Source organism: Carettochelys insculpta, chromosome 6 (genome assembly GCF_033958435.1).
Source record: "Carettochelys insculpta isolate YL-2023 chromosome 6, ASM3395843v1, whole genome shotgun sequence".
NCBI lineage: Eukaryota > Metazoa > Chordata > Testudines > Carettochelyidae > Carettochelys > Carettochelys insculpta.
In genome coordinates this window covers 124,460,942-124,479,235 of record NC_134142.1, presented here as the reverse complement: position 1 = coordinate 124,479,235, position 18,294 = coordinate 124,460,942, and the positions used below count along the sequence as shown (strand labels likewise).

Here is an 18,294-nt window from a genome sequence, read left to right as displayed (position 1 = left end):
ATGTGCACCACCCCTAGAAACGCAGGTCGCCATTTGTGCTGGGCTGTGGTTGCTCTGCTACACAGTTGGGCAGCACTTGAGACCAGGTCTGCAGGAGCCCTTAAAACCCTTAGTAGATATGCAATTCCAGCTATGGCAACTCTCCTGTTGAACTCCCTTACTGCTTATGGGAATGCGGCGTGCCGGGGTCAACTGATAGTTCGAGTTGGGGCGTCACTACTAAGCGCAAGAAATTGAACCCCAGGAGACCGACCCTGCGAGTGTAGCTGCCCCCAGAGAGTCTGTCAGCCTGTCTGTTTCTAAAACTCTGAGCTCTGTGGATTTCTGCTGACCAGATGATGTTAACGTCAGTAAATTGTCCATAGTGATTGCCCTGCGGAACAATCCCCAAATACCTCCTTTGGTATGTGTCCTCACAGGCAAGGCTGGGTCTTGGAGAGACCAAAAGGGACCTCCTGTTGGTTACCCAGCACAGTGAGGGAAGTCAAGTCATTGCCTCCGTCTGTGTTTCGCTGACCTTTGCACAGCTCCCAGCACTATGCTCTTTATGGCCCTGCACACCTTGCCTGGCGAGCACCGTGTGCTGGTGATTTCACAGCACCTTCCTTCCACAGGTTCCGAACGGCAAATGTTCACCGCCCCCCACCTTCTTAGAAAACAGGGTGGCGATGAACAGGCTCACGTCTTGGGTAAAGTTCAAAACCTGGACTTAGACTCCATACAGGTTGAACCTCTCTTATCTGCCACCCTCGGGGCCTGCCCGGTGCCAGGTGAGAAAATTTGCTGGACCGTGGGAGGTCAATGTTGTCTCGCACGTGACCAACACTTCCACTGCCGACTGGGCTCCTAGAAGACATTTAGGGTAAATCACTGCTAAATAACACCACAGAACACAGAGCCAGGACTGGTGGCTGTGAACTAACTTTATGGGACCATGGGAAACTTGGCCACATCCAGGATGAGTGGTTGTCCAGCTAACTAAAACCACGCACGGATTATAGAGTCTGCTGGGTGAGAGAGTTCTGGATTACAGAGGTTCAACCTGTAGTTTCCTCTAAAAAAATCTTTCCTTTCTGCTGTATTTTTGGCAGTGACTTAAGAAGATTCACCAGCCTCCAAAGCTTCCTGGAGCATGACGCCCCTCTCCATCACGCTGACATAAATCAGGAGTCATGTCACTAAAATCCATAGTGAAAAACTTGTGCATGAGAGAGGCAAAATGAGCTGCTTATCACCAGCGTCTTTATGTACCATGATAGCTCAAAGGAGGAGGAAAAGGAGTAATAATAGTAATACAGATAAGCGATGGCCACATAAATACCACCTTATACCGAAAACCAACAGACCGCTATGCTGATCTACACGCTTCTGGCTTCCCTCCATGGCACACTACACAATCCATTGTATATAGCCAGGCACTAAGGTACAACCGTATTTGCGCCAATCTGTCAGACAGAGACAAACATCGACAAGACCTTTACCAAGCTTTCCTCAAACTACAATACCCACCTAAGGAAGTGAGGAAACAGAGCCAGACAGGTACCCAGAAGCCACCTGCTACAAGACAGGCCTTGCAAGGAAAATATGAGAACACCTCTGGCCACCACATACAGCCCCCAGGTAAAGCCTCTCCAATGCATCGTCAGTGATCTGCGACCCATCCTGGACAATGATCCTTCACTCTCACAGACCTTGGGAGGCAGGCCTGTCCTTGCCTACAGCCTATCAACCTTAAACAAATCCTCACCAGCCACTATAGATCACAACACAGTAACTCTAAACCTGGAACCAATCCCTGCAACAAACCTCACTGCCAACGCTGCTCACATATCTACACCAGTGAGATCATCACATCAACCACACCATCAGGGGCTCCTTTACTTGCACATCTACTAATATAATATGTGCCATCATGTGCCGGCAATGCCCCACTGCAATTTACATTGGCCAGACTGGACAGTCTCTCCGTAAAAGAATAAATGGACGTAAATCAGACATCAGGAATGGTAATGTACAGAAGCCGGTGGGGGACCACTTCAGTCTCCGTGGACACTCAGTGGCAGATTTAAGGGTGACAGCTCTGAAACAAAGAAATTTCAAAAATCAAATGGGGAGAGAAATCTCTGAGCTGCAATTCATTTGCAAATTTGACTCCACCAACCAAGGATTAAACAGAGACGGGGAGTGGCTGGCCCCTTACAAAAGCAGCTTCTCTGCTCTGGATGTTCACACCTCCACATTCGAATCTGACAATGGGCCACATCCCCCCTGACTGATCTGACTTGTTTTCTCCTCTCTTGATGTACACTACTAATAATGAGCCATTCCCACCCTGACTGAATAGACCTTATCAGCTCTGGCCCTCCCTTTTACTGGAGCCCCGCTCTTTAAATATTCCTTTGAACCCCTCCCGCCCACTCATGCATCTGATGAAGCGGGTCTAGGCCCACAACAGCTTATGCTCCACATACCTGTTAGTAAAAAGCAGTCAAGTAGCACTTTAAAGATGAGCAAAATGGTTTATTAGCTGAGCTTTCGTGGGCCAGACCCACGAAAGCTCAGCTAATAAACCATTTTGCTCATCTTTAAAGTGCTACTTGACTGCTTTTTGTTTTGATAGTGTATAGACTAGCACGGCTTCCTCTTTGTTACTATTCAACATACCTGTTAGTCTATAAGGTGCTCCAGGACTTCTTGTTGTTCTCGAAGATACAGCATAAGACAGCTACTGCTCTGATAATAGGGAGGTTGAGAATCATTATACAGACATCATCTTGGTGCAAAGGTACCCACCCACAAGCAGATTTGAACCTGGGACCTCTAGAGATTAGTACATGAGTCTACAATTTGAGCTAAAGGTTAGTTGAGGCTCTGCAAAGGCTGGAGGAGACTCATTGCTTTCCCTGCATGTCAGTGGGCTGGTTGCTCCTGCATGGGACGGCAAACCGCACCTAGGCATGTGGGTTACACAAAGAGGTGTCAGCAGAATGGAGCCTGGGAGTCAGAGGAGGGCTTTGGGATTTGCAGGGGGATGTTACTCACAGGCACAGTGCTGGTTATGTGGAGGGAGGAGCAGGGGCGTTGCACTCAGCCTCATGCCACAGAGCTCTAGTTTCGTTTTGCCTCTCTCTGCTCTTTGTTTTGCTCTTTAACCAAACAGCCTCTCAGGCCTCCGGAACCACAGTAAGAACCTGCCCAGCGTGTGCACGCAACTGTTTCCTGACTCCCTCTGCCCTGGCCTGGCTGCATGGAGGTCTCCGTGTGCCTCTGAGGAGGTAGCATGGCGAAGACCCTGAAGGATCATCTGCTGGGGACCCTGGAAGACCTGGAGGAAGATGACCTGAAGAAGTTCAAGTTCAAACTGCGCGGAATGCCACTGAAGGAGGACTATGAAAATATCTGCTGGGGGACACTGAAGAAAGCAGATGCCATCGACCTCACTGAGACACTGATCAGCTACTACCAGGAGGATTACGCGGTGGAGGTGACTGTAGAAGCGTTGAAGTCAGTAAACCAGAGGGATTTAGCAGAGAAACTTGCCAAGGCCACAGGAAATGGTAAGAGGCAAAACTCTGGAAATCCAGCTGCAATCCCTCCATAGTCTTCTTTCTAGATTTGCTTCCATTTCTGCCTCCACAAACAAGAGCTCCCTGCAGGCCCCCCCGAGCTGCGGTTTCTTTCCTTGCTCGTGGTTTTCTCTCAATGTGTTTCTGCAAAGGTCTGGAAGGAGGCGGAGTAGCACCACTTACCTCTTTATGCCTCACGTGCTCACTGACCTTCCTGTGTAAGGGTAGGTCTACCCAGCAGAGTTACTTCCAAATAATGGCCATTATTTTGAATTAACTTTGCAAGTGTCTACGCGATGCAACTGCTATTTCAAAATAGCAGACAGTTTACTTCCACATTGGTAAGCCTCATTGTATGTGGAATAGCGCCGCTTTTGAAACAGGAGCTCTGTAGACAGGGAATGGAGCCTGTTTTCATATGAGCCACGGTATATCCAGTGGCTCTGCTTCAAAATGGGTTCTATTGTTTTTGGAGGTTCTGCTTTGAAATAGTGCTCAGCTATTTTGAATGCATTTTGTGTGCAGCACCTTTATTTCAAAATAAGCTATGCTGGAAAATCTCTTCTGGAATTGCTTATTTTGAATTAATGCTGCTGGTTAGATATGCCCTATCACGCCTATTTTTCTTATTGTCTTTTTGCCCTTCTGATCTGTTATTTGAAACTTATTGAACTTTTAATCACATTTTTGTAAAGTTTCAATTTCAGTTGAGTGAGGTGGTGTGGGTCCAACTCTGACTTACCAAATAGTAATGTCAAAACAAAAAGCAGTCAAGTAGCACTTGAAAGACTAGCAAGATAATTTATTAGGTGATGAGCTTTCGTGGGACAAAAATAACGGTGTAGCCTTCTGCTGGAAGATTCGGCCTCCCTATTTCAACCTCTTTTTGCCAGTTTATTTTCCTGGAATATAGAACTGTGCTTAGTCACATTATTCCTAAGCAACTCAAAGATGCAGGGAAAATGCACAGACACACACCCAGGTCCATAGAGAATGAATAGAGATTATCTAAACCCAGTGTTTCTCTCTCTGATTTTCATTGCTAGATGCTTTAAATGCTAAACCAGAATCAGACACTCAGCAAGTTCCAGAGTTGGAGGAGAAAGCTCTCCTTGAAGGTAGGTAGTCCTCTTTTGCCTCGATAGTTAAACACATTTCTGAAATATTATTCAGTGTGACTTGATTCCTGACAATGTTAGCCAACAGGGCCTGTGACAGAGTGAGAATTGAACTGGTATCTTCTGTATCCTAAGAGAGCGAGCTAACGACGAGGTATTAAGCATAACAAGAGCTTTGCTCCAGTAGACATGCTTTAGCTCAGGGATTCCCAACCTATGGGCTGCCATTAGATTTTCTAAGGCTCACCAGCTGGGCGGCTCCAAGCTACGTGTGGCTCCCTCCACTTCCACCACTCACTCCTTTGGCTCCCAGTCCCTGTCATGCCGTGCTGACATGGAACTCAATTTTATTGGTTTGCAGGAGGCAACTGGCTATGAAACTAATTAAACTGAGTCCCATTTCAGTGTGGCAGGGCAGGGAACTGAAAGGGAGTAGGAGGGCTGAGGAGAGCTGCTCAGAGGAGGTGGCAGTAGGTGGTGACCCAGTGAAGGACCCAGTGGGGGAGCAGCAGTGATGCTCATGTGAGGCAGCCGTGGGGCATCTTGGGGTTGTGAGTGGTTTAAGCCTGGCGGCAGCAAGGTAAAATCAAGATTTATAATTTTGTTTTTCCCAGGGGAGAACCTCCCACCAGTTTTGAATTGCCTTGGGTCACAAAGTCTTACTGAATTGTCAAATTGAGTCGCTGTCTCGAAATGGTTGGGAACCACTGTTAGCTAGACAAGGGAATGCCTGGTCGGTGAGTCCTACCAAGGCTTGGATAAGTTAGGCACAAAGCTTCTGGGTGGTGGCAAGACGTAACTGTTCCCACGCATGTCCAGCTGCTGAAACTTAGCTGACTCAGGGACTTTACTGGTGGGAACTTGGGCTCCTCAGGGATTTGAGGCACTTCTGGCATAAGGCAACTGCTGAGCCAAGGTTTTGTGTACGGCAGGGGTACTGAGAAGTTGGCTAACGGTTAGGTGACCGAGTCCCCCTTGTGAAAGCTGATGAAAGCCTAGACCTTAATGGGCTTAAAGCTGTCATTTCCGTGGGGCTGGAACCCAGCTAGGAAAGAAACTGGGAAGAGACTTCATGTCTGCACCAGGACCAGGACGTGGGCAATCAGAATTAGTGGTCACAGCAGGGCCAGGGATGGGAGTCAAGCCAAGGGTCAGGCCAGAACTAGAGTCATAGATCATGAACTGACATCGTGAACAGGGCAGGAAGTGAAGAACTTGTCCGGCCACCCAGACAGAGATTCAGATGCCACCCAGCTGATTCGCAGAGCACTCACAGCTGGGCCCCTGTGTTTCTATGGGTGGTGCACATCCACACATGCTTCAGTGCCCATAACAAAATTTATTCCGCCTGTGGATGGAAAAATTAGGTAATATTGTCAGGAAGGCAGGAACCTGGAGCAAGGCAGGAAAACTGGGTTCAAGAGCCTGGGAAGAAGACAAAGACATAACTGCCAGCCAGGAATTCACCTAATTGCACAGACAACTTCCTGTACCTGGCTTAAATAGCGTAGCCTGACCAATCGGTGCAGCCAGGGCCTCCTCCAGTCAGAACTCCCATGGGTGGTACCTCTGGTACCATCAGTCACTCAGCCCACGACTTACTGTCAGTTTACCAGATGGCAGCTGGCATGCAAAGCATAGTCCAGGCCCAGCGATTCTCATGGCTGGAATGAGGGACGAGTGAGAAACATTTTCTGTGTTTTTGCTGGAAGATTCTCAGGTCCGGGAAAAATAAGGACAAGACCCAGCTGGTTTGAGTTGATGGGATTTTTTGCTGTCGTGGCAAAGATTTACCCTGGATCATCCCTTACACTATACACTGGTAAAACACCAGCAAACAAAGAGTCAGGATACCCCAGAAATGGGTCAGTGTGACAGGTAATACCCCACATTTCTCTGCCCTTATTGCAGGCATGAATACGCATCTCTCCTTAACTGAAGAGGTGACCCTCGTCACGTTCACTTTGACTGTGTTGCAGTAAATATGGGCTTTGGGAAAGTGAAGTAAAACAGAGCCTGTCCCTTTAAAGGTAGCTGGTTTCCCTTTTCCTGTCTGGCTCTGTGTGTGTGCAGAGGTGGTCTGGGCCTAGAAGGCGAACTCGGACTGTTTTGGTTGCGTATTGGATTGTGATTGTGGCAGATCTTGTTGTTATAGTAACTGAGTTAGATTATTACAGGTTAGCCCACCCGCTTTTGGTTGGTTGTAGCTAGCTCTGTGCGATAGAGAAAAATGGAAACCCTGCCACTGCTGCAAGCTGTCTGTGTTTCATGCAGTTTCTTCCTAAACTCGGTGACTCCAATGGATATAGCACTCGGGCTTAGCAGCAGCGGTGGCTGGCTGTTGTAAGTGCACTTCGGGAAGCAAACTGCAGAGCAAAGCAGAAACTAGGGGTGGAGCAGGCCTGTTTTTTCAGCTGTCTGCAGTCTATCGGCTGCGGGAATGGGGTTTAATTGTAGAGGAACCATTTTCTTGCCTGGACAGTGAATGCATCTGACTGTTTCTTATTTGAATGTACATGTGAAAAGGCGAGACTGAGTGTAATGCCTGTTGGAGCACTCGACTAACAGTCGTTTTGTAAATGAGATGAATAAAATGAACAGGACCATCCTTAGGATTTGGGCGCCCCATGCAGGATTATAAAACAGTGCTCCACTGACTCCAGTGTGTGGAGGGGGCTCAGGCTGTGGACACAACCTGGGTGAGGGCTGCTCACCCATTTCACAGTTGCGGGGAGGAATTAATTGATGCAATGTTTTGTTTACCCCATCAAGTGTCTTCTCTCAGGTGCAGCTGGTTCATTCCAGGCAGGGTGGGACAGACCCTCACCCTCAGCTTTCCCGTGTAACTCACACACCTAGTTTTGGTTCTCTGTCCCATGGAATAGTACCTAGGTCACTTACACAAACAAGCAATGAGTCTCCTTTGCAGCCTCAGCTGGCTTTTAGCTCAAGCAGTTGAGGTTCCTGCACTAAGCTCCAGAGGTTGCAGGTTCAAGTCCACCTGTGGGTGGTGACTCTGTCACTAATAGATACCAGGGACGGGTTTGGCAAGCTCCAACTTGTCCACATTTTTACAGCCCCTCTTTTCACAGCCGTGCACCCTGAATGCAGATTGTTCCAAGAACCAGTTCTCCCTGCAGCTGCAGATGCTGCTACCTATCCCTCCACCCAGGGAAACACAGTAACCTGGAGCCGGGCTAGGACTGGCCCCAAAAGGGGAAGTAGGTTCTGCACAGCCAGGCCACATTCTCTAGCAGCCCCCGAAAATGTCAAGAGAAAAACAAAGAGCGGGCAGCAGAGGTCAGAGGCAAGGGAAGGGAAACTGCTTTGGGAAACACAATGGAGGAGCCACTGTGGCGAGTGGGTTAAGTGGTCCCGGTGGAACAAAGATCTATTGTTCCCAGGCCATCCATGGGCAATTCACTATCTCCAGAGAGAATTCCAACAACGGACTAGATTTTGATAATGTCTAAACTGAAAACATCAGAGGGGTCGTTGCATTAGTCTGTATCCGCAAAAACAACGAGAAGTCTTGTGACACCTTAGAGACTAACAGATGTATTGGAGCACAAGTGTTCATTTGCAAAGACCCACTTCGTCAGGTACATGAGTGGGGGTTCCAGAGGAGGGTCTAAATATACAGGCTCATGAAAGGAGGGAGTCCCAGTCAAGAGGAGGGCCAGAGCTGACCGGGTTAGTTCAGTCAAGGAGAATGTGGCAGCAGCAGAGAGGGAGGGACAGAGAGAGAGAGAGAGAGAGAGAGAGAGAGAGAGACACACACACACACACACACACACACACACAGACAGCTAGGCAGGGCAGTGTCTCACACACACACAGAGCTAGGCAGGGCAGCGTGCATGTGTGAGAGATGCACTCATATAGGCAGGCTAGTGTGTGTGTGTGTGTGTGTGAGAGAGAGAGAGAGACACACACACACAGATAGGACAGCATGTGTGAGAGAAAATACACACACAGAAATAGGCAGGACAGTGTGTGTTTGTGCAAGAGAGAGAATGACACACACAGACTGGCAGGACAATGTGTGTGAGAGAGATACAGGGAGAGAGAAAGAGAAGGACACACTCAGATAGGCAGGACAGTGTGTGTGTGGTGTGTGTGAGAGAGAAAGACACACACAGACTGGCAGGACAGCGTGTGCGAGTGAGAGAGACACTCAGGCAGGGCAGGCAGCCCCTCAGCTCCCCCCCCTCTTCTCGGCACGCTTGCTGCAACTCCAGTCCCCCAGAGCGGCTGCGTCGCTCCCCCCCACTTGTCAGAGATGGGGTACAGAGGCAGGGGCACCCGAAGCACAGCGCTCCCCCCTCTGCTCTGCACAGCTAGGGTGAGCGTGCCTGGAGCAACGGCTGAGGGGTGGAATGGTGGAAGGTGGGGTAGGAGAGAGGGGGCCCCTGAGAACCTGCTGGTTACTGCACGTTCTGTACTCTGCTAATCTGCCTGGTAAACCTTGGAATCCTTCCTGCAGGCCTGGAGCACACACCCTGTTTTCATAAGCTCCCCTGGGCTCCTGCCAACTCACTTCCTGCTCCCCTAGCGTTCCAGAGGACTCTCTCGGACTCACAGTCTGTGCTTTTAACCCTTACGGGCAAGGCAATTAGGTCTAACGAGTTAACAAGTACTGAGAAAAGACATTAGCTCACTGAATGGCTGGAGCATCCAGAAGAAGCTGCTACCCTCCACCCTTGTTTGCCACAATGTCAGACTAAACATATTCAAAACACACCTATTTAATACCACAAGGATTATGAAACCTGCTCATGCTCTAATCTCTTTCTGCAGCGAGGCGAGCGCTCCAGGGTGTCCTGTCCAAGCTGAAGATGGAGCAGCACAGAAGCAGGAAGCTGAGGCTGAGGGATCTCCAGGAAATAAACCCAGAGTGTTTTCAGAACAGGGCTCCTCAGACCTTAGGGGATTTGCCGTGGCATTTCCTGAGGAAGGTCATGGCTCTGGATGTCACAGCCAGAAGCACTAGCCTCGGGCAGGACATACCTGGGGAGCAAGCCAGCAGTGTGGCAAGGCGGGGAGAGGGTGATGGTGATGATGTTCCTCATCAAAGCCCCATGGAGTCTAAAGCTTCCCTGCACCCCCTGGATGTTCTCTGTGCCGTTCTGCTTTGCTCAGACAGTTTCCTACAGCAGGAGCTCCTGTCCAAAATGTCCACGTGCCAGTTTGCCCTGCCTCTGCTGCTGCCCGCCCTCGACACCCCCAGGTGCACCCTAATGCTGTGGGCCATGAGGGACATTGTGAAGAAGTATAGGTCGCACTCCCTGGCAGAGAGCAGAGGGTTCAGGGAGGAGAGCCTTGTGCTCATCAAAATGCCAACCGTTTCCTTTGTGCGGCTGGGGAGCTGCAGCTTCTCCAAGTCCCAGCTCCTCAACGAGGTTCTCAGCCCCTCCCAGCAGCACCATGATTTCTTTGTCCATCGGGACATGGAGACTGGGAACATCCCTCGGGAAATGGCAGATGGGCTGGTCGAGATTGCCTGGTATTTCCCTGGTGGGAAGGAGAACTCAGATCTTTTCCCAGAACCTGTGGCATTTACAAATTTGCGTGGAGATGTTGAGTCCCACTGGCTGCAGTTTAGATTTTTAACCATGGTCTCCTCAGCTGTGTTCATAGTTACCGAGCGCATCAGTGAGCGGGAATACGTGCTGTTATCATCTCTGCAGGGATCGGCAACTAAATACTACTTCATCCTCCATCATGAATCTGGCAAACGGAGTGAAACACAGGAAGTCCTTCACAAACTCGCGCCAGCCCTGAAACTGAGTAAACCACATGTTCTAGAAAAAGAGATTGGGGAAAACAAAGAAGAGTTCATGGAAAAGTTGTGTTCTATTATCGGAAGTATAATGAATGACCATCAGAAGGACATGAGTATGGAAGACATGGCTGTGATTGCACAGGAGTTGGGATTCCATGTGGATGAGGACCGTGAGGAATGTCAGAGCGCAAGTAACCGCGTTAAAGACATCATGGCAGAAATAAAAGAAGTTGGAAGTTACAAGAGGCAATCGCTGAAATTGCAAGGGGATCTATGGAAGAGGTTAAGCAAAGTGGAAAGAGAAATTTGCCGACTGAAAGAACAAGGGGATACGCCCACGGAAGAATATATATCTAGGCTGAAAGAGAAATGGTTGGAGTTACGTAGCCGGCAAAATAAGCATGACCTTACTGATGGCTTGACTAAATTTATCGATGGAATAGGAACTCTGTCTCAAATGGAAATACAATACTTCCTGAAATTCATGACATTTCATCTAGATTGTATGGCTAGGGGGAACCTCCATAACCCACAGCCCAAGCAACAAAAGGTAGCAGAACTGGATGAATCCATCTCTGGCAGTTCCCTCGGAGTACAGCATTTTCTACGAGAGTTGGGACAGTTCTACGAGGCTGAACACTCCATGGTGAAGGAAGGCAAACTGGCGAAAATTCAAAGGAAATTCCTTCACTTCCCCAGGTTAGCAGCTGACCTGATGCTGGAAGGGTTTCCCGTGGAGCTGCTGGATGGGGATGCATCCAACATCCCACTGCAGTGGGTGACGGATGTTCTGACTGAGCTCCATGCCAAGGTGGGCGGACAGTCCAATATGTTGGTTATAACTGTGCTGGGAGTGCAAGGCATGGGGAAATCCACCCTCCTCAACACCATGTTCGGCCTGCAGTTGGCAGTGAGCAGCGGCCAATGTACGCGAGGAGCCTTCATGACACTCATCAAAGTGGCGGAGAACTTTCAGCAGGAGCTGGATTATGATTTCATCCTGGTGATAGACACAGAAGGTTTGAAAGCCTCTGAGCTGGCCACGCTGGAGGATAGTTATGCACATGACAATGAGCTGGCCACCCTGGTGATTGGACTGAGCGACATCACCCTCGTTAACATGATCACGGAGAACGTCACCGAAACGCAGGGTGTTCTGCAAATTGCGGTCCATGCGCTTCTCAGAATGAAGAAAATGGGGCACAAGCCCATCTGCCAATTTGTGCATCAGAACGTTCGGGATGTAGCCACCTATGAACAAAACATGAGGGATGGGAAATACCTTGTGGAGCTGCTGAATGAAAGGATCAAGGCGGCAGCATGGATGGAAAATCTACAGAAGGAAATGACGGTTTCTGACATTATGGACTATGATCCAGAGAAACACAATTGGTACATCCCTAGCCTATGGCAGGAAGATCCTCCGATGTCCCCTGTGAACACTGGGTACAGTGAGAGTGTTTGTGGGCTAAAAAAGTGCTTATTTGAGATTGCAAGGCAATATTCACCTCACAGCTGTCCCAAAGACATGCCCCTGTTTGTTGAATGGGTGAACAGTCTGTGGAATGCTCTGAAACATGAGAACTTCCTCTTCAGCTTTAGAAACCCATCCACAACCGAAGCCTACACCAAGATCTCTGTCACGTCTGTAACGTGCGAATGGAACTTCCGCAAGGAGATGAACCTGTGGGTAAATAAAAAACAAACCTTCTTACAGAATCAACTCCCTGACCAATTTGATGCTTGTGTCCTGACCAACTTAACAAGTGAGACTGAGGAGAAACTGAGCCATGAATCGAACAGGATTTGGGACCGGATTGAAAGCGCAGCAGCAAAGCTGACACTGAGAAGAGAGGATATGCAACATTTTGTTAGGCATTCATCTCCGCTATCGCAAAAAAATTACAGTAATTCACGTGCCATTTGTTCCAATCTGGTGACAGCCAGTGAAGGATGGCGAAAGAAAAACACGATTCAGACAATGTGCCTGAAAACAGTCGAAGGTGAACTGGACATTCTTTTGGAAGACTGTAAAATGAGAAAGAACAAAGTAGACAACAAGGAACTGGAGACGGAGTTTGAGGATATGTGGAGTGAGACAGTGTCAAAAATACGGCTCAACTATTTGGATGAAAAGCAAATTTATCAAGACGTTGATTTGTTGCTGAGGGAGGAGCTGGCCAAACAAGAGAAGTCACCTGGTCTAAACCTACAGGAACACGTCAACTTACTGAATTGTGCAACACAAGCTTTCGTTATGAAAAAAGAGTATTTAGATTTACCATGGACTAAGGCTCTGAGTGAATGGTTCACGCAGGAATGCTGGCTTAAGACAGAAGAACTCGTTAAGTCACTGAAGGAACAGTGCAGGGATTACATTGAAAGCATCGCAGACTCCCAAGAGGACTATCATGAAATTTACTGCAGAAGGCTGTTGAAGATGATCAATGAGCGGCTTCAAGAGCCAGAGGTTCAGAAACTTTACACGAGTGCTTGCTTTAAATTCGACTTGAAGCTTCACATTTTAGGGGAAGCAGTTCCTTTACTAGAGAAGGTGCAAGCAAACTTCCTCAAAGAAAATGACCCTGAAGAGTATCTGGAGAAACTGAAACCTCAGTATCTCTCCACGTTTAAAAATCTTTACCTGGGGAGGGATTCCTGCCAAACAAGGGCCAGGGACTTTTGTAACTGGTGTCTCAAACCTGCCCTGGTGGAGTACATGAATAACAGACTTGGGTTAGAAATAGTGGACGACATTGTCAACAGTGAGCAATCTGCTGAATACACAAATAGAAGCCTTTTCCAGTTGACAGTCCTGAAGAAGCTGCTGAAATATGAGAACTTTGACACCTACATCTTATACATTAATAACTATGCCCGTTTTGTCAAAATCTGGGTGGAAGGCTACCTACAAGATGTCTACAGACAACCAGGACGGTTGCAAAACCTGGAACAAAAGATTCTGTCTGAAATAATAATGAAAGTCATGGAGATTCTGGAGTCTCACTGTGGCAAAAACGCTAGCACAGTCTGTGACTTTTTAGGCGAGTTTTGTGCAGCATTGCAGAGTGACTTGGTGATTTCCAGGGATCATCTCGCTGCAGTGCAGTTTAAAAACACAGCAAACGCTGTCCAGTTTTCTGCTGACGTTCAGGTTATTCTTCCGAAGCTAGAAAAAGAAATTTTAGCTGAATTTGAAGTGATGAAATTTGAATCCAAACTCTCCAACCTGTCTGTGAAGCCCCAGGATGAGATCTTCAATTTAGTGTTCGGCTGTGGGAAGCAGTGCCCGTTCTGTAAGGTTCCCTGTGAAGCCGGCGGTGTGGATCACATGGAACACTTTGCCACAGTCCATCGGCCTCAGGGATTAGGGCAGTGCAAAAACAGGCGGACAAGAATGCTGGAGTACTCCTTGTGCTCTTCTGACGTGGTTTCCAATGCCGTCTTTAGCAACTCAGAAACGGAAGCCAAATTTCATCCTTACAAAGATTACAGAAGGTATTACCCAGACTGGCGCATCCAACCCGATCCCAGCAGCGACACTTCTGACTACTGGAAGTTTGTTTTCAACAGGTTCAACTATAAGTTTGCTAAGAAATACAATGCTAAACCAGCCAATCTGCCGCAGATTTGGAAAAAAATCACCAAGGAGAAGGCGCTGGAGAGCTTAGAGAAAGCATTTAACATCAAACAACAAACCAGCCCAGTGTCTTTGTAAGGGGGTGGACATATGGGAAATGCCAGTAGGATTTTGTTCACAGAATGAAATAATCTCGCTTCTTATGCATGTGTAGTTTCTCTAGTGTTTGAAAATCATCATGATAGCAAATGCCAAAGGGATGTGGTCTACTTGCAGGTGCCATATGAAGACAGATTAAAAAGATGGGTACTTTTTGGCTTAGAAAACAGAAGACTAAGCGGGGCGGGGGGATATGATATCAGTCTACAAAATCATGATAAATACGGACAAAAGCAAAGAAGGAAAAGTTATTTACTAGTTCTCATAACATAAGGACTAGGGGTCACCAAATGAAATTATTGGGTAGCCAGTTTAAAACAAACAAAAGGAAGTTTTTCTTCACGCAGCGCATGGCCAGCCTGTGGAACTCCTCGCCAGAGGATGTTGTGAAGACCAAGACTTTCACAGGGTTCAAAACAGAGCTGGATAAATTCATGGAGGTTATTTCCATCGATGGCTGTTAGCCAGGATGGGTAGGAATTGTGTCCCTCGCCTCTGTTCATCAGAGGCTGGAAATGGATGACAGGAGAAGGATCACTTGATGATTACCTCTTCTGTTCACTCCTTCTGGGGCATGTGGCATTGGCCGCTCTTGGAAGACAGGATAACGGGCTAGACGGACCTTTGGTCTGACCCATTGTGGCCGGTCTTATGGATTCTCATTTGGCTACCTTCTTCAGGAGATATTCAGCTACATATTCAGTTTATGTCCATTGCTGGCAGACAGCCATTGAGTGGCATTCCTTGACAAACATGGTTCAGAGTGTTTTGGTCTTCCACCCTCGTATTACTTCCATGCCAAGAAAACCACCAGCAATGGTGATGCCGTTATTTGCTGGGTTCAGCTTCAAATATCCCTCTTACTGACCAAGCCCTGCCACTGAGCAGCTGGCAAAGACGAACAGAACTGAAAAACGGGTGGGCTCTTGCTTCTCCACCACAAAGGTGACCCCATAGGTCAGCAGCTTTATAGAATGCTCAAGGCTGTCATGACAGAGCCCACTAAAGAACCTGGAACACACTGTGCAGCTATCGGCTTGAGGTGGGGCAACACCTGTGGGAGGAGGAGGGAAATGTGCCCCACAGTGCCAAGGGTGGGAAGAGCGTGTGTGTGGCTATGAACAAAGATGCATTTGAGAAATTAAGAAAGAGGTTCATTAAGCATCCACAATGTCTTTATAGGTGGTTCAAATCCAGATCAAGAATCAGGGCCTCCCCAAGACCCACGCCTATTGGGGGAAGAACTTCGGAAAGGTGTTTTTGTACGTGCACTTTAGCCAACTAATTAAATGTATGATTAAATATTCACCTTAATGGATGTATCATGTGGCAAGAGACATGACAAGCAGACATTGTCTCAATAAAGCTGAACTAAAGCGTTGCAGAGGTTAACATCTTTGTCACTCAAACAACAAGCCATTATCTCTGCATCTACCCACAACAGCAGTAATACAGTTACCCTCTTTTTAATCTAAGTGGTCAGCCAAAATTCAGGAGCTAGCTGTTTGCAGCCTAACTGAAACAACTCTGTCTGCTTATGAAGAAGTCCTCTTTGAACCAGGACAGCTTGTCTTTGTTCACAATGCCAAGCCCCTTGCTAGCCATCCCTCTGCCCAAAACCTCTTGAAGCTGTTCTTCAGGTCACGCTCCTAATGCTTGCTAGGCCTATGGGCCTGGCTGAGTCTATCCCAATGCGGTGGAGACTTTCCCAAACAAGCCAGGATATATTAGCCAGATGAGGAGTGTAGTTAGCCTGGGAGAATTCTTAGCTCAGCTTGGGTAAGGCAAACTTACAACAAAGTCTGTAGCGGCAGAAGCAACTTGGCCTGTAATTCCAGGGCCTCTGGAATTCCATCGTTGTTGTAAGACAGAAGAGAAGATTGGTAGCTCGGGGGCAGGGGGGGGGGTGTTCAGTTTGGTGTCTGGATGTTCATCGAGCTTGGCAATTTGGTTGCAAACGTTTCATTATCAATCGAGGCAATGTCGTCAGTGTGCAGTAGATTTGGTGAAAAGTCCTCCGAGACAGGTCTTTATATAGTCTTTTTGCGTGACCGTAGCCAGTGGTTGATTTTGATTGGTTACTTGTGGCCTTGAATTTCAACCAACCAGTCATCGTTGACCATGTTCTCATTGATTGTTCTTTTTCTATTATCCCTCAACCTCATGGGTTCGAACACGGGGTCTAGGTCGATGTGCTGGTTAATTGAGTCATTTCTGGAAAACCACGCCTTTAGAAACTCCCTTCCTTGCCTAAATCCTGTTCATCCTATGACTTTCACATTGTTGAAGTCAAATTGAGGACCACTGTTGTCCTCGTGTAATGAAATCAATGACAGAGGATCATGTCGTTTCACAGCCATTTGACGCCCATGTATACGTGTACGTGCACAGACGATGTTACCTCGATTGGTAATGAAATGTTTGCAACCAAATTACCAAGCTCGATGAACATCCGAACACCAAATTGTTGTCGCTTTCCAACCTTGTGTCTCTAGAACTCATCACAGTCACCTGAGCAGAGGGGTGGGGCAGAGGTAGGCATGGATGACTGGGAGAAAGGAACCAAAAGGGGGGCACAGGACCACTGGGGGAGTCGGGGGTCAGATCTGGGTAGGGGGTTGCTGGTGGGGGCGGAGAGGTGAAGGAGCCGAGCTGGGCACAGGACCACTGGGGGGGGGTGGGCAGAGCTGTGCAGGGGTGACGGGTGTGGCAGAAAAGGGAAGGAGAATGGGTGGGGCCCCTCCAGGCAGGTGGGGGATGGGGCTGTGACCAAGCAGGGGGTCTGCTGATTGAGGGGTGCTCAGGGTTTCCTGGCAGGGGGCTAGTGGCTCTGTCCCAGGGAGGAGAACAGGGGCCCATTGAGTGTGCTGCCCTGGGGCCTGGCATTCCCATCAGCCAGCCGTCTGGACACCGCAATTTAGCCAAGTGATGGACAAATGGGAGAGAGGCCAGAGGAGGGCGACAAATATGCTTGAAGCCTGGGAAAGCCTGACTGGGTTGGCTTAGTGCTGAGATAGGAAGATTGCAGGTTGGGGGTATCGGAGGGGTGGCCGTGTTAGTCTGGATCTGTAACAGCAACGAAGGGTCCTGTGGCACCTTATAGACTAACAGAAAAGTTTTGAGCATGAGCTTTCGTGAGCACAGACTCACTTCATCAGATGCTGGTGGTTGTCAAACACGGTAAGTTTGTTATAAAGAGGTGTGGCAAGGGCCCCTCTTTCCCTGGCCAGTGTTTGGGGTGGCAGCCTTCCCCCTTTGCCAAGGCTTTGGGCTTGCAGGTCATTTGTGAGGTAGGGAGCCAGCAGGCCCGAAGTGGAGTTATCTGGCCCCCATCTCCCTGGGCCAGCTCCCTGCCAGCTGCCACTGATTGTCCTGCAGCCCTCTGCCTTGAACTAGCAGGCCTTTGGCTTCTTTATGTGCTGCCTTTTTCCTCTGCAGCAGCCCTCTGGCCTGGCCTTGACACAGAGTATGGGGATCAATTGTTCTCCACATCCACGCAGGGCAGGGCCAGAAGGAATAGGAGCAGTTCGCAGCAAGAGAAATGGATGTTAGATCGGCAGTGACTGGCGAGGCAGGACGCAGGTGGCCCAAAAGACTTTGGTTTCAAATCCTAACCTAAGTTCCAGTAGGAATTAGGGGCCTAAATGCTTTTGAAGCTCCAAGGGCACAGAGTTTATTCGGTTTGGGGGGTTGCTTTGTGGAGTTGGCTTGGTTGGTTGGTTAGCAGGTTGGTTTATTTCAATTTCCACAGAGGGAACAGAACAGATTTGCAGAAATTGAAGAAATAATAGAATAGAACGGAAAAGTTTGGCTTGATTGATCGTTTCGTCACCGACTCACACTACAAAATCTTGCACGTGGTTTCCCTTTCTTTCACTCATGCTCGGAATCGATGATCACAATTTTCACCATTCCTGGTGTGCACTCACGGTCAGTGTCAAAAGAGACTTGCCAAAAATGCCTTAAATATCAGTTCTGAAACCTGCTCATGCTTTTTCGTCTCTTTCTGCAGCGAGGCGAGCGCTCCAGGGTGTCCTGTCCAAGCTGAAGATGGAGCAGCACAGAAGCAGGAAGCTGAGGCTGAGG

At 48.4% G+C, this 18,294-nt stretch overlaps 1 protein-coding gene and 1 long non-coding RNA gene across 2 annotated transcripts; one reads left to right on the top strand and one right to left on the bottom strand.

Annotated features, from left to right (window-relative positions):
• Window positions 1–1,582: 1,582 nt before the first annotated feature.
• LOC142015019 (uncharacterized) lies at window positions 1,583–2,984 on the bottom strand. Its single transcript, XR_012646080.1, has 3 exons — window positions 2,952–2,984; window positions 2,665–2,733; window positions 1,583–2,080 (listed from the first exon to the last, which is right to left on the bottom strand). It is a non-coding gene; the product is annotated as an uncharacterized LOC142015019 (long non-coding RNA).
• Window positions 2,985–3,149: 165 nt separating this feature from the next.
• LOC142014976 (interferon-induced very large GTPase 1-like) lies at window positions 3,150–15,497 on the top strand. Its single transcript, XM_074998307.1, has 3 exons — window positions 3,150–3,557; window positions 4,613–4,684; window positions 9,485–15,497. Exons 1-3 carry the CDS (start codon window positions 3,281–3,283, stop codon window positions 14,185–14,187), a joined length of 5,052 nt encoding a protein of 1,683 aa, XP_074854408.1. The 5' UTR covers window positions 3,150–3,280; the 3' UTR covers window positions 14,188–15,497.
• The last annotated feature ends 2,797 nt before the right edge of the window (window positions 15,498–18,294 follow it).

What these genes read in the sequence shown, in the direction of transcription:
- LOC142014976 (XM_074998307.1), top strand. Translation starts at nt 3,281, where the DNA reads ATGGCGAAGACCCTGAAGGATCATCTGCTGGGGACCCTGGAAGACCTG. An exon ending in TGCCAAGGCCACAGGAAATG is followed by an intron (nt 3,558 to 4,612) that starts GTAAGAGGCAAA and finishes TTTCATTGCTAG; the next exon opens with ATGCTTTAAATGCTAAACCA. An exon ending in GGAGAAAGCTCTCCTTGAAG is followed by an intron (nt 4,685 to 9,484) that starts GTAGGTAGTCCT and finishes CTCTTTCTGCAG; the next exon opens with CGAGGCGAGCGCTCCAGGGT.